General features: G+C 40.0%; 1 protein-coding gene across 6 annotated transcripts in view; it reads left to right on the top strand.

Moving 5' to 3' along the window:
* Positions 1 to 1,223: 1,223 nt before the first annotated feature.
* Positions 1,224 to 14,764, top strand: part of ZDHHC21 (zinc finger DHHC-type palmitoyltransferase 21) — a 42,863-nt gene continuing 29,322 nt past the window's right edge. Inside the window, exons 1-7 of one of the 6 annotated variants that reach the window (XM_048931356.1) lie at positions 1,224 to 1,378; positions 1,527 to 1,630; positions 3,026 to 3,074; positions 4,168 to 4,285; positions 9,420 to 9,621; positions 12,016 to 12,114; positions 14,549 to 14,660. In XM_048931356.1, coding sequence (XP_048787313.1) covers positions 9,468 to 9,621; positions 12,016 to 12,114; positions 14,549 to 14,660 — 365 coding nt within the window. In that variant the 5' untranslated portion in view covers positions 1,224 to 1,378; positions 1,527 to 1,630; positions 3,026 to 3,074; positions 4,168 to 4,285; positions 9,420 to 9,467. The other 5 variants (XM_048931358.1, XM_048931354.1, XM_048931357.1 and 2 more) reach the window with 5 other exon arrangements.

The following is a 14,764-nucleotide window of genomic DNA, read 5'->3' as shown; positions in this document are numbered from 1 at the left end:
GCCTGGAGCATCTCCCCTATGAGGAAAGGCTGAGTGAACTGGGTCTGTTCAGCCTTGAGAAAAGAAGACTGAGAGGGGACCTGATCCAGGTCTATAAATATCTAAGGTGGGGGGGAGCAGAGCGGCGAGGCCAGACTGTTTTCAGCAGTGTGTGGAGACAGGACAAGGGGGAAAACTGGAGCATAGGAAGTTCTGCACAAATGTGTGCAAGAACTTCTTTACAGTGAGGGTGACGGAGCACTGGAACAGGCTGCCCAGGGGGGTTGTGGAGTTTCCTTCTCTACAGATATTTAAGAACCACCTGGACACCTACTTGTATGACCTGGTGTAGGGAACCTGCTTTGGCAGGTGGTTGGTCTCGATGATCTCTGGAGATCCCTTCCAACCCCTACGATTCTGTGATTCTGACATACTAGGCATGCTTAGTTCACTTTCCAGACCAGTTTCCGCTATGAGTGTGTATTTTCGGGTTGGAACAACTTTGGCTTGAAATGTTAACAATTGTCTTCTAAGGCACAAGAAAGTGGATACTGAACAAAATGAATTAGGACAAGGGCCAAAATTGTAATGAATCATGGAATGAACCATAGAATGGCCTGGGTTGAAAAGGACCACAATGATCATCTACTTTCAACCCCCTGCTATGTGCAGGGTCGCCAACCATCAGACCAGGCTGCCCAGAGCCACATCCAGCCTGGCCTTGAATGGCTCTAGGGATAAATGCTTGAAACCTGCCCAAATACCAACTGACTTTAGATGTTGGGTGCTCTTTTTTCAAGATAATATATAGCTTTTGGAAGAACCTGTCAGTACTAAGGAAAAGCTTTCAGTATTAGTGATGACCACCACACTACTCTTCACCCATTTCTGTGCAAGAAAAGCACAGCAGGGCAAGATCCAACAGCTTCCAGAAGGAACCAGGCCACTCAGCAGATGGGGCTGCCCTGAGGTTGCCAGGAGATCGCATCAGCGATGGGTGCTCCAGGCGTGAGTCCCCAGATGGGAGCACCAAAATCACCTTCCATTACAAGCTGTCTGCAGCTCTGAGCTATTGCTAATTGCCCTCCGGGCAGAACTGAATGCTAAAAACAACAACAACAAAAATTGCTTCTGCGGCCACACTCAACAGCCGCCTCGAACAGGAACGAAGCCAGACCCGCGGAACGCGCACGCCCTAGGCGGACCCACAGCCACCCGCGCGCATGCGCGGCCGGGCGCGCGGAAGCGGAAGGTGGCGCTCCCGGCTCGCTGCTGCGGCGGCCGCTGTTCGGGAGCGTGGGAGCGGCCGAGCTGGCCCCCGGCGGTTGCTATGGAGAGCAGGGGAGAGGGGGGAGCGTGACCGTGGCCCCTCCCTTCTTCCTCCCGGTCTCGCCCTACGGTTGGTTCCGCCTCGTGCCCAGGGCAGGGAGGGGGGCGAGGGGTCCGGCGGGGGTGACGGTGGGTTGCTGCGGGACGCAGGGGCGGGAAACGCAGTGCCTTTAGCCTGCTTCGTTTAGACGCTTTCATTTTTTATCTCTGTTGGTTAGCAAATTGCAGGTCTTCAGACTGAGCTTCTGCTGAAGTAGTGTGTGCTACCTTTGGTCAGCGCCAGGCTAAGACACCTCTCTCGTGTTGGTGATGTGAGGGTGCGGTGAGTGCGTGCTGGCAGCGCGAACCCTGGTGGTGCTCGGCAGTCCTTTCGTGGGCGCGGGCGGTGTGCACAGAAACACCTCTCGAGCTGTGTCTGCAACAGAATAACCGGGAGTGTTATGGCTACCTGCCTGCTAACTGCATCATAACGAGGTCTTAACAGCCAGCTGTTGTATCCGTGCAGAATGCTGGCTGCGTGGGGTTTGGCAGTGGCAGAAATACACTACTGCGTGTATTGGCTGTTCGGATGCTGTTTTTGTTAAGCTGAAGACCTGTGAAAAGCAATGCTATTTCTTGTCTGACACATCTCTTCACTAAAATGGCTTAAAAGTGTAGCTGAAAAGTGATTCAGTCATTTGCTTTAAGTCCACTTTTTTTTTTTTCTTTCTTTTTTTTTTTTTTTCTTCTCCTAGTAAAGCGTAGTTTTAGTTTTGTAATAGCTGCTTTAGGCAGTAGCTCTTCAGCCAAGTGCAGAAGACTTCAGGAAAGTTTTAGATGCCAAACCACAGGTGAAGCCACAATAGGCAGAGCCTATTGATTGCTGCACCCTTGCTTTTGCTACCACACATGGAATGTACAGCATATGTAGCAATGAAGGTGGTGAGGGGTCTGGAGCACAGGCCTTGTAAGATGTGGTTGAGGGAGCTGGGATTCTTCAGTTTGGAGAAGAGGGGGCTCAGGGGTGACCTTACTGCTCTCTACATTTACCTGAAGGGAGGTTGTAGTGAGCTGGGGGTCAGCCTCTTCTGTATAACTGGCAATAGTACTAGAGGGAATGGCCTCAAGTTGTGCTAGGGAAGATTCTGGCTGGCTGGAAGCTGCATGTTAGGAAAAAGGTCTCCTCTGAAAGAGAGGTTAAGCACTGGAATGGTCAGCTCAGGGAGGCAGTGGAGTCATCGACCCTGGAGGTGTTCAAGGAATGTTTAGGTGTGTGTTGAGAGACATGGTTTATTGGGAGCTATTGATGATGGGTGGATGGTTGGACTGGAAGATCTTGTTGGTCTTTTCCAACCATGGTGATTCTGCAAGTGTAAGTTTCTACTTCCTGTTCCTATTTACAGTACTTAGAAAATACTCTTCAGGAAGTGGTGCTTTTCCTCCCCTAAATACGTACTTTATAGAACATACCCTTGCTCAGTTTGTGTGAGTTCTATAAATTGTACTTCAAAGTAACCATGCCAAGAAACATTAATCCATGTAAACATTTGTTGGAACATTTGTGGAGAAAAGTTTTGGGGAGGTGAGATTTTGCAAGTCTTAGTTTCCATACTGAAGTAGAAGGATTTTTTTTGTGTGTGTATGTGAATCTTGCATTCAAGCAAGTCTGTTACTTCAATTCTGTTTTGTGTGAAGATTTTTCTGTTTTTGGAAATGACATTCTGCCTTCCTGTTTTAGGTTATGGGCTCATTATTCTGCAGATGTCAAGTCGGAGTTCATACTGAAGGTTATTGTACTGAGCAAATACTGTTTATGACAATGTAAACTGAACTGGGGAGAAGGAAGTGGGTTAAGAAAATGCTCTTTATGCATCTCTATGCATCTCATAATAAATGTATTTTTTGGAAGTTAAAGAATAATTTTTGATCACATAGGAAGGAGTCAGCCATCTTTTTAACCAAAACAAATTTTTTCACAGCCACAGGTGCCATTTCCTTTCAAATGCTTTGTGTTTGAAATGTTTATTTAGAATAGGTTGTTATAAGTTCTGTTAAGACAGGAAAAAAATGCAAAGCCTTGGGCACATGGGTTTTATCCCAACTTATTTTGTTGGAAAAGTTCTAGGCATTGCACGTATGAGTACTGGTGTGTAGACATAAATCATTTGGGTTTTTCTTTTTCAGTGGTTTTGTTGTAACTTGTCTCGTAAACTTCTATCCTGAACATACAGTAATTCTTCTTATAAGAAATGATACATACTAAGGAACTAACTGAATTATGTGGGATTGATCTCCCTGTGTTTTGGTATAGGTTTTTTTGAAAGAATGAATACAGACTTTTTTTTTAAGAGTATATTTTAAAAGCGAGGACTACAAATTCACTTTGCATATGAGTTAAATTCAAATCTAGTGTTTTCTACCTAGTCACTGGAACGTGTTTCTGTTTGTGTTTTAATATTTTCCCCCATACTAACCTGTATGAGATACACAAACAAACAGAAGGAGGGAGACAAGCAAACTTTGCTAGAAGTCATCATGTTAACATTATCTGTGCAGTATCACTGCCAGAAGTATAAAGAACAACAGATTTATTGTTATAAAAGACATTGCCTGTTACACGTACAGGGAGTACTAGGGTGTAGTACTGCAGTTTTCTATTGAACCTTACCTGAACAATCCCATCTAAAATGTGTGTTAAAATTTTGAAATGTTCTAGAACTGAAATTAGAAGAAATAAATTTAGCACCAGTGTAACAGTTCAGATGTGAGAAGCTAAGGAGCTGTGTATCTGTGTAAATAGCTTGAAAGGAAGCTCTGTTCAGTGAGGTAGGATACTGGGATGAAGATCATTTGAGTATCACACTCTTTTCTGTATTTCAGAAGCAACAGAAAAGAAGTTCCAGAGCTGGATGATGAAAAATTTCCTGGTTTCTATGCTTGTCTTGAGAATGGATCTTTCTTTTGCATAGTTTCAAATTCGTGAAACTTGTCATCAAAGGTAAGTTTTGTCATTGGTTTGATTTCATTTATTGTGAAATTAAATAATATAGCAGGTAGTCATTGAGTAGTAAGAATTTGGGAGAAATTTCCATTTTAGGGTTTACTGTTTTTTTCCAAAGTGTTCCTCTCTAGTTACTGCTCACACATTATACTTAGATAAAAGTATATCCACTCACAAGCAAATATTTTAATTCTTGTAGATCTGTTTTGTTTCTTGAGCTGTTATTTCCTTTTCTGAGGATGCAGGTCTTGGAATATTTACTATTCTAGGATGACAGAAACCAAATGGGTTCCTAAGCATTAAGCAGTTTTTCTAGGTTCTTTGAAATATGTTCTATGTGACTTCTTTATAAATCCATCTTAACTACTACCAGTCAGTTTGTTTCCTGTGTTTTGAAACAGTTTCCAGGAATGTAAGCTGGACCTTCCTGGGCTCAGAAGGAGCGTAATACACCCGTAGTTTCCTTGCTCTTAGGAAATGAAAATGTCACTTGCATTTCTTAGTCCTCAGGACTCTCTCCCATGAGCTCAACCTTTCAGTGATGAATGTGAATGTCCTCACAATGACATGGACTAGCTCCCTTCAGTGCCTGTCCAAAGGCTGCTCCAAAAGTAACGCCTCCTATTTTATTATGTTGGCCCATGATGTCAGAAGTGGACTTTGGTGGTATGGCAGTAGAGATTGTCAGGGTTTTATGATTTTTTTGCTATCGGTATTCCACACCATAACATCCTGTAGTTCCGTGGATTGTTGGTAGTTCTGTGTGGTGATTCTCAGAAGAGACGAACGACTGCGTATCCCAGGAGACTTTCACTGTTCCATTTCTATTTTCCATTCAGAGGGAAAGATAAAACTGCTCACAAGTCAAGAGACTGCCCTTTATTTTTCTTCTCATTACTGCATTGTGTGCTCCCTAGCCATTTCACCTTCAGCACTAGAGTAGAGCCTTCAGTTTTGGACACTCTCTGTATTTGATTTATTAGCTTCAATTCCAATTGTATTGTATTGTGATATCTTGCATTCCGATATCGTTTCTGGTTAGCTCATTTCCACTATTTTGTTTCTAGGCCCATCTCCATACCTTTTCCCTGCTCACCCGCTTCCTTTTGGGGCGGGAATCCATTTGTCCTTCCTGCCCCATTAGTCATGGAACCAGACCATGCTGGCCCCAAAAAAAGATTGGCAAGGTTGAATCTTCCCTACAATATTCCAGTACATGTTGCTGCTGTGTGACAGATGGCAGCTGAGGGGCAATCTGACAGGGTGGCATCTGACATGGAAGTGCGAGTGAAGCAAAAATATCGAACTGATTTCCTTCCTGAGAAAAAAATGGCACCCACTAATGTTCACTGACGCTTACTGAATGTTTGTGCAGACCAAACAGTGGATGTGAGCACAGTGTGGCAATGGGTCACCTTGGCTGGTACAGAATTTTACAGACGTGACATACAAGCTCTTGTTCATTGCTGGAAAAAGTGCAAAGCTAGTGGTAGTGCCTCTGTTGAATAAATGTGTTTTGTAGCTGAGAAATTGTATTAAATAATGTTAATGTGCTGTTTGTATCTGTTGTAGTCTTATTGGATATAGATAGGTCTCTCCAAAACGTAATGCCTCCTCTGTTGCATCTCATCAGGTGCCATGAAATTTAGTACATTCAGTTTGTTTAGAATCATAGAATCATAGAATCACCAAGGTTGGAAAAGACCTAAAAGATCATCCAGTCCAACCGTTCACCTATTCCCAATAGCTCCCACTAAACCATGTCCCTCAACACAACATCCAGCCTTTCCTTAAACACCCCCAGGGTCGGTGACTCCACCACCTCCCTGGGCAGTCCATTCCAGTGTCTGACCACCCTTTCTGAAAAGTAATACTTCCTAATGTCCAGCCTGAATCTCCCCTGCCGTAGCTTGAAAGGTTTAAAGGTTTCTTTATCTGTTCATCCCTCACGGTAAGTCTCTGTGGCTGTTTACTTTCTCACTGGTCTCAGGGGCCTGGAATTCCAGAAAGCAGGTCTTACTCATGGAGATTGAGTTCAAGAAGGCAGTTTGACCTTTTCTGTGCCCTTTCATCAAGTATTCTGTTCCATTTAGCAGCAGGCCCATATTTACCCTAACCTTCCTAATGCTACTTGCCTGCCTCTGGAGTTCCTTGTTGACTTTATTTCTCACTAGATTCAACACCAGATTCAGCTTTGTACGACTTTCCTAACCCCAGCCCTGTTCATTCAAATGATATTTTTCTGTATTCTTCATGGGCCACCAGTTTATGCTGCCCCCACATCAGTGCTTCATTTTTATATCTTAGTTCTGTTAGGACCTCCTTGTACATGTGTGAAGTTCTCCTGCCACTGTTGGTTAGGCTCCTGTGCATGGTGCTGGACCATTCTTGAACTTGGAAGTGGTCCTTGAACCTGAGCTCTTCTCTAGGTGATAGTCTTACAAGGAGTTCTTCCAAGCAGGTCCTGGTACAGGGCAAGGTCTGTTTTGGAGTCGGATTGTGATCTCACTGTTTGCCTTCTTTCCTCTTTTAAGTAAGTCAGTACCACCGTCTCATGGATGTCACGCCCAAGGCCACCCCTGAACTTTTCATTCACACCTATTTCTTTGTTGGTAAGCAAGAAGTCTAGCAGAGCTAGGCAAATAGGCAGTTGGATTCTGTGTCAGGAAGTTGTTGTCAGTGCACTCCCAAAACATGGATTACTTGAATCCTGCTCTTTTTACTCTTCCATCAAATAGAAGGATGGTTAAATTTGCCCATGTGGTATGGAACCTGTCAGTGTAAGAGCTCTCCCAGCTTTCTGGTTGAAACTTCATCTGCTTCATCAATCCTATGCCAGGTAATCTTTAGTAGACAGCCTCCACAGTGTTAGCCACACTGGTCTTCTTGCTGTGCCTGACATTAGCTCAGGATGTCTGGCTCAGGATTTGCCCCAAGGTGGAGCTCCTGATGCCCTCTCATGTGAAGGGCAATTTTCTGCTTCACAGTTTCAGTGTGTCCTTCCTAAAGTGCCTGTGTTTATCTATGGCAGCACTCTGGTTCCATAACCTATTCTAGCTTGTCTTTGTGATATGAGTGAGAAAGTAATGCCACATTTTCATGCAGACCTCTAATTGCTCTGATTTGTTTATACCTGTAGTGGTATGCAGGCACTGCAGATGGAGTTATACTGCTTTCCCTGAAAAAGAGTGCAATCTTCCCCATTCAGCCCTGTTTTCTTAATTATGAGATCTATTATCCACATCACCCTGCATGCTTTGTTTGCCTGTTCTGGCCGTCACTTCCTCACTTAATGTTGTTATGTGGATTATGCTTCCTGGTCTCCACTGGCTCTGTCTGTGATGCCAGTGTGGAAGAATATCTGGGTATAGTAGTCTAACTCCCAGACTTTGGCCTCAATAACAGCAGTCCTTGATATCTGAGCCCTTGGCAAGCAGTACACCATGTGAGATCACAGGTTGGGGTCAGCAGAGGCACCTCTGTGTGAGTGAATGCTTCTACGTGAAGCAGTGAATTTCTCGCTGTTACACTTTGGCCCATCCTGCTTACAGTACCACGGTACTCAGGCCCTGTCAACTTGGAGACCTTATTGCAGGTGAGTTCCCTGCTGTCACCTGCTGTGAGGGCCCTGAAGAGCCATCCTCCAGAAGCTTCCAGCTTTTGTCATCTTGGGCATCTTCATTCCCAGGCTGGTAAGCACTTGTGTACCTTCTCTGTGCAGGTGGGTGTTAACACTTGTGTAATTACAATGTCTTGAAGAAAGTCTTCTTAATATCCTTTCTGGCATCCCTGATGTCACAGTCTGCTTGCCTCTTCCCACGGTTCCTGTACTTGATGAGACAGATTCTCCATCAGCACACACTTAGTCTTGCATAAAATGTTCTAAACCTGCTGGTTGCCAAAGCTAACTCAAGGGCATATTAAGAACTAGCAAATTTAGGAGAACAATTCCACATAATTTGTGTCTACGTATACCCCTAGGAATACTGTGTGTACATCAAATTATTGTGCATGCAAAGTGAAATTAATAAGAGATCAGTAAATATAGGACTACATGTCCTAAATGATTTCCAAAAACCTAATTTTAGGTTTTAAGGACGCAGTAAGCTGTATTTAGTATACCATGCAGGCTTATAAAACAATTGTTAGCAAATTTGATGCATTCTTAAAGCAAAAATGAGCACTAAAAAAATGAACCCTGTACTTGGTAAAGCACATCGTTGTTCTATTGCAACAACTATCAAGGGGTTATGATAAATTGTAGAAACATCATCTTATTTGGGTTTGAGTTTATTCTTTCTCTAGATAACTATCTAAAACAAGGCATTAATGAAACCTGTGGATAGTGTTAAACAGAGAAGTTGTGAATGTCAGTGAGGATGAAGCTATCAAAATCCCTGAAAACAGAGGTAATGTCTGATCAGTAAATAATAGGAAATTTTGACAGAACAAATAGAAATTGAAGGACATCCAGACATGGGCAAATAGCCCAGAGGTAAGTGAAGCTTATGCTGAAAAGGGAGGCTCTTGGATAAAAGTGCAGCCAGGGTTTTAAATGTGTGTTACAATGTTAAGATTCTTGCTATGAAGGCAGGATGACAAAAAGTGTAACAGTAACAATTCTGCTCTTGAAGGTCCTGATTAGTAGTGCTTATAATTTGTAGGGCAGGGAAAGTGAAAAACAGACAAGCGCCAGTTAATCATGCCCTGAAGTTTGTATTCATGGATTTTCTTCAGACTAAAATTAATTTAAAAAAAAAAAAGTCATATTAAGCTATGGAAATGGAAGCCTTGCTGTTTTAAGTGTGAGTAATAGTGAAAAAACTTTTGCATGATACTTCTAGACAATCTGTTTGAAAGCTGTTAAGGTAGTGTGCTTTCTTTCTCAACTTCTTTGTTATAAAGAGAGGAAAACATGGAGGAGAATACTTAGGAAGTGAGAAACAACAAAACACCGGGGGATCCTCTGAGGATGTTATCATGCGAGTTTTAAAAAATGTTTAGATTCCTTAAGTCATAAACTGTCAGGTTTCTTTTCTCTGTTTGAATGTATGTGAAACCCCACAGGTAGCACAATTCTAGTTTAATATACTCTTTTTTTTCTTGGTTATTTTTGTTTTTATCTCTCTAGGATCATCTTTTCTTCTTGGATGGATTGATTATTACTTGTTTGTGTTCAATGGGACTTCGAATTCACTTTGTGGTTGACCCTCAGGGTTGGTGCTGCATGGGCCTGATAATCTTTGTTTGGCTGTACAATACAATCTTCATTCCAAAAGTCATCCTTTTTCCTCACTATGAAGAGGGGCATATTTCAGCTGTGGCAATTTTGTGTAAGTCTATTTAACTTAGTCCTTTTCTTTTACTAGTAACAATAGTACATTTGACCAGCAGTTATCAGGCCAGAATATAAAGAACAAGGTGAAAGTTAAGACTGAAGGATAAAATAAAGGGTAAGAGTACTGGGACATGTTCTGTGTTTTGTGCACTTGTTCCTTTCAATGTTGTTACAGTAAAACTTTGTGGAAGGCAGAGAAAAGCATTTATACACCTTTCAAGTCTTGCAGCTAAGACTTTTTAACTGTATTAAATAGTGTATTTACAAAACATTGATGGACGGTGTCAGAAGTTATGATGGTAGTACTGATGGTTGAACAGTTGAGTTCTCCTAACTCCAAGTGTCCCTTGATGAATGGGTTGGCTGAGTTATGTTGATAGGATCAACTTGGGTAAAAGCTTGTATTATAATTACAGCCATCTTTTTGGTGAAGATCAACCATTGGGTTCCTTTCATCAGAAGATTTTAGAATGATTGGCATTTATTTGATGAGGCAGTGGAGGAGCTTCTTGACACTAATTAATAAGATTGAAGTGACATCTTGCAGCTACTATCAGAACAGTGTTCTCTGCTACTTTTTCCTCTTCCTTTTTGAGATTATTTAACTTTGTAGAATGCATAGCATCAAATGTATATCTGCAATTCAGAAGGCAGAGTAATTTCTAATTTAGTACTGGCTCGTGTACATTTTTGCTATAGCAAAAGCAGTTGTCACTTCAGAATAGTAGGCTGTTTACTGCTATAGACCAAAACTGAGAAAATGCTGTTTCAAATGCTGGATTGCCCCTCTAGTGTAACTAACATATAGCTTCTTAAACATGACGATGTTGCAGTTTGAGTAGCAGTCAGATCTTTTTAGATGGTGATTTGTTTTTATGTTTCTTTTTGGCGTAAACAGTTCTGTCATGGTAAATGCCCTAGTGACTGTAACTTTGTCATTGCTTTCCATATAATGTTTCTGAGATGGGGATGCTTTATTTTGCTGGGTGGAAGAATATTAAAGCAAGCATAAAAATGTCATGTATATAACTCAAAATTTTGATTTTCCTTGGGAATGCCTTTGCTTTTTTTGCAACGGTCCTGTGAAAGAAAGATTTGTAGAATTGTATTTTGGTAGATTCAAAAACAACATGGAAGTTTGGAATTATTTTGAATTAATAAATCTAAAATTTGTATGCAACTGTATTCTTTTGTATTCTAAATTTGTATTCTTTAATGTGAGAGATAATGGTACTGCATGCTGTGGTGTGTTTTTATTTTAATTCGTCGTTTAGTACTTCCTGCCATCAAAATGCAGGAATTGAGTTTGGAAAAATTCAGTGAGGCTTTGAATCTTTGCCAGGATGTGGCTCCTTGCAGAGGCATACAAGTGCTTACTGCTTCTAACATCAGTGCTTGACATAAAACTTTTTCTTCACAAGTCTTACTGTGTTTATACATCCAGCATTTGTGGAAGATAGATTAGAGGACACATCCACCATCATTCTGGCAAGACTGTTGGGATTTATGAAGGAAGCTAGAGAAATGTGCTGTTTCCTAATAGCTGGGAAGCAAAGCAAAGGATCAGTTTTTACTTGCCAGCTCCTTAATTTCTTTTCCTGGGTACCTGTGATTTGCCAGTGATATGTGAAATAGAGGTCTACCTGGACTTTTTTGCAGGTGGTGCAGTATGACAATTCTTGTGTTTATACAACCCACAGCTCAAGTATTTCTCGAGTAGAGTATAATTTTCTTTGGGGTTTCAAAATAGGGTGATTTGAAACATCCTTGAATAGCACATAGCAAATTAGTGAACTTGATGGGTCTGTAAAGTTATGCTGGTGTTTTCTTAAACATTTGAGGATTTACAGCTGTCCCTATTCTTATAGACATTATAACTTTGTAAGCCCACGTGACAGGGACTCATTGAATAGATGTGTAATTTGATGAAACTTGTGGATACCAATACAGTGTCTTGTCGTGATTTTTTTTTCTTTAATTTCATCTAAAAACTGAAGAAGTTACTCCTATTTGTTAAATTAGGACCATGGCTTTGCTTACTAGATCTTGGAAAATCAATTAGTTTTGCTTTATATAACTAAAAAATTGTCATTGTCTGTCTGCATGAAGGTAATAAAGTTTTTTACACCATTGGAGTTTTACAGTCTTATGTGGTTAGTATTGTTTTAATATTTTCTTGTATAGTGTACATTGAATATTTATACCTAATAAGTACAGTGGTTTGTTAAATATGTAAAATTTTGTTCACTATAATGAAAAAAAGCTTATATTTTAAATTTCTTTTACATATCCTTTTGAAATTTTAATATCACACTTTCATTTACTTCAAATATGAGTTCTTTTTCCTGCTTTTTACCTGTAAAAGAATAACAAATGCTTATTTTTTCAGGTTATTACCTCTGCTCATTGTTTTGTATAGCTTCTTTAGTAAGAGCCTCAGTTGCTGATCCAGGAAGGCTACCTGAAAACCCAAAGATTCCAATTACAGGTACGTTAAGCTGTTTCTGTTTATCTGAACAAAAATTATTTCAGTGTCATCAGAATAGTTGGGAGATAACATACTGTTATGAGCTTTAATTGAAACCACTGCTGAAGTATATATTGTTACTGAAATGAAAAGCTTTATAACTCACTATTTCTGGCATTTGAATTTCTTGTACTTTGTGTAGACTTGAAGCTTCTTTTTTTTAAACATCCACATTCTGTGAGAAGTATGGTCATGCAGGAACTTACGCTAGGGCATTTTTTGGTGGCCAGAATTTTGCATTCTGTGCTTTTAAATACATTGCATGCGTTTCAAATGATAATAACATTTTTTAGAGATGCATAGTCATTTTAACTCTACTTCTTTTTTTTCTAGATAAATTTATAAGGTACTGAAACTAATGGTAGAAGCTGTTGTTGCATGGGATTTTACCTGTTTTTTTTCTGTGCATTTTATTGCAATAAATTCTGTTTGTATGGACTGTTAACCAAATAAACAGATGGGTTACATTGCATTACAGTAGAGTAGCAACTTAACATTTGAGAATTCCCTCTGTACTTGTGAATTTATTCCACAATTGCTGAATGGTATCTGATGTACTAGAAATTGGAGGGTATTTGAAACCTTAATAATTCTCCAGGGAGAAAGACAATATTTTAATGACCCATTTGATGCTTTTAAGGTGCTTGTCTAGTCCATAAAGCTTTTACATAGCAGTTGATAATGGAGTATTTAAGCATGAGTTTTGCTGCATAAAAGGAAGATACTTTTTCAGTATAGAAAGCATAGCAAATCCAGTGAGGAGTGAAAACTTCAATCTCATCTTGTGGTGACTTTGCTTTCCCTTCCTGATGGTAGTGAGAATCTGTTTATTGTCAGGACTGATGTTTACACAACAACTATGTAGGAGATAATAGCAAAGAATATGCTTGGGATTCAGATGTGGCATACTGATTGTGGAACATCTCTTACTGGTATTACTTCTTTTCCCATTATCTAAGCATCTGAGTCAGTAAAAGGAAAGGTTGCAGAGATGTGATTCTTCAGTCAGACTTTTTCTACAGGTAAAACAACATAGAATCTGCAGTCTGAGAGAAGGAAGACATTTAGTACAGCTACAGACATCTACATTTGTGATGCAGTGTATTTCTTCTTTTTCCAGTGAAATACCAGTACCAGCAGGAGCAACTACTTTATGCACGAGCATTTCTTTCTCCTTTAGGGTGTATGTTTGTGTAGATCTCCAACCTTTTATCTTCATGCTGCATTCATATCACATAGAAATGAAACTCTGTAGATGTTTCTGAAGATGGAACGCTTAGGCTTGATTGCAGTAATGATGTTATGATTTGAGGTGCATCAAATCATATTTAACGTGAATCTAGTTTTTGGTCTTTCTAAAGTAATAACTAGGTTCCCTGATATTCTATGGTTTGATGGGAAGATATATTTTGAATGGTATAAATTATATTCGAAAATGTAGTTGAACTGTGCTATTTGCTACTTGATTGGGGTGTGACACCTTTGTGACACTGGATTTATGGGAACAGATTGTAAAACAGTTTCCATATGGCATTATTGCTGGTTAAATGATCTTAGATACTGTGCTTCGGTACTTCTGATGTCTAAATGTTATTTGTCAGCAAGAAAGACAAGATAAGGGCTGCCAGCAGGTGGCTTAAAAAGTGCTAAATTCATCTTTATTTTCTTTATGTAGTGAGAATGTTTTATCGTGCTAAATTTCTGAATGATCTGTAAAAACTTATTTTCTTTCCCTGGGATTTAAGAAACTTACGTGCATCAAAAAATTACTGTTTAAAATATTTAAGATTCTTAATCTTGCAGCCACTGCCTTTAAAGACAGAAAATATAGTATTTTTTTGGATTGAATTATTACAGTGTTAGTGCCATTTGTTTCCCAGGTGTAGATGAACTTTCTGAGTGCACCATTAAATTTCATATTTTCAAAGGCTTCCTCTGATTTCAGTGACAGGATTTGGGAAAATAATTGGTAAGCTGACCAATAGTTGCTCCTATCAATTTCAGCGGGTTGGTATTTCTGGAGATCAGTTTAATGCATCTCATGTGGGGCATAGAACACTAGTGTGTATTCTTAAATAAAAGCCTATCTTATGTTTGTTTTAGCGTTTCATCTTGAGATTCATCTCTTCATCTCTTAAGATACTTTGAGATGGAAGATGCTTCAGAAGTGTTTATAGTGTGTTTTATTTTAGTTGGCTGTATTTGAACAGTATGAGTCCTCAAGGTTTTGGAATGGCAGAGAGAGTGCATGATGTTTCTGTTTAAAAAGCTGCTTATTGTACTCATCTCATAGTACATTTGTTTTTCTTCCTTATGTCACTAGGATATGTGTTTATTATGAGTGTGCTGTACTGAGTTCAGATCTTTCTAAGTCTGTCTTTACAATTTCCCCTAGAAAGAGAATTTTGGGAATTATGTAACAAATGCAATATGATGAGACCAAAGCGTTCACACCATTGTAGTCGTTGTGGACATTGTGTGAGGAGGATGGATCACCACTGTCCATGGTAAGACCAGGGCATTTATTCTAATGATCTTCTACTGTTATAGTTTGTCTTTTTCAAAATTCGTGGTTAGATTATTGTGTATTTGTGCCCTTTCTTTCCCAGTA

The sequence above is a fragment of the Lagopus muta genome, chromosome Z (genome assembly GCF_023343835.1).
Source record: "Lagopus muta isolate bLagMut1 chromosome Z, bLagMut1 primary, whole genome shotgun sequence".
NCBI lineage: Eukaryota > Metazoa > Chordata > Aves > Galliformes > Phasianidae > Lagopus > Lagopus muta.
This window is presented reverse-complemented; position numbering and strand designations above follow the sequence as displayed.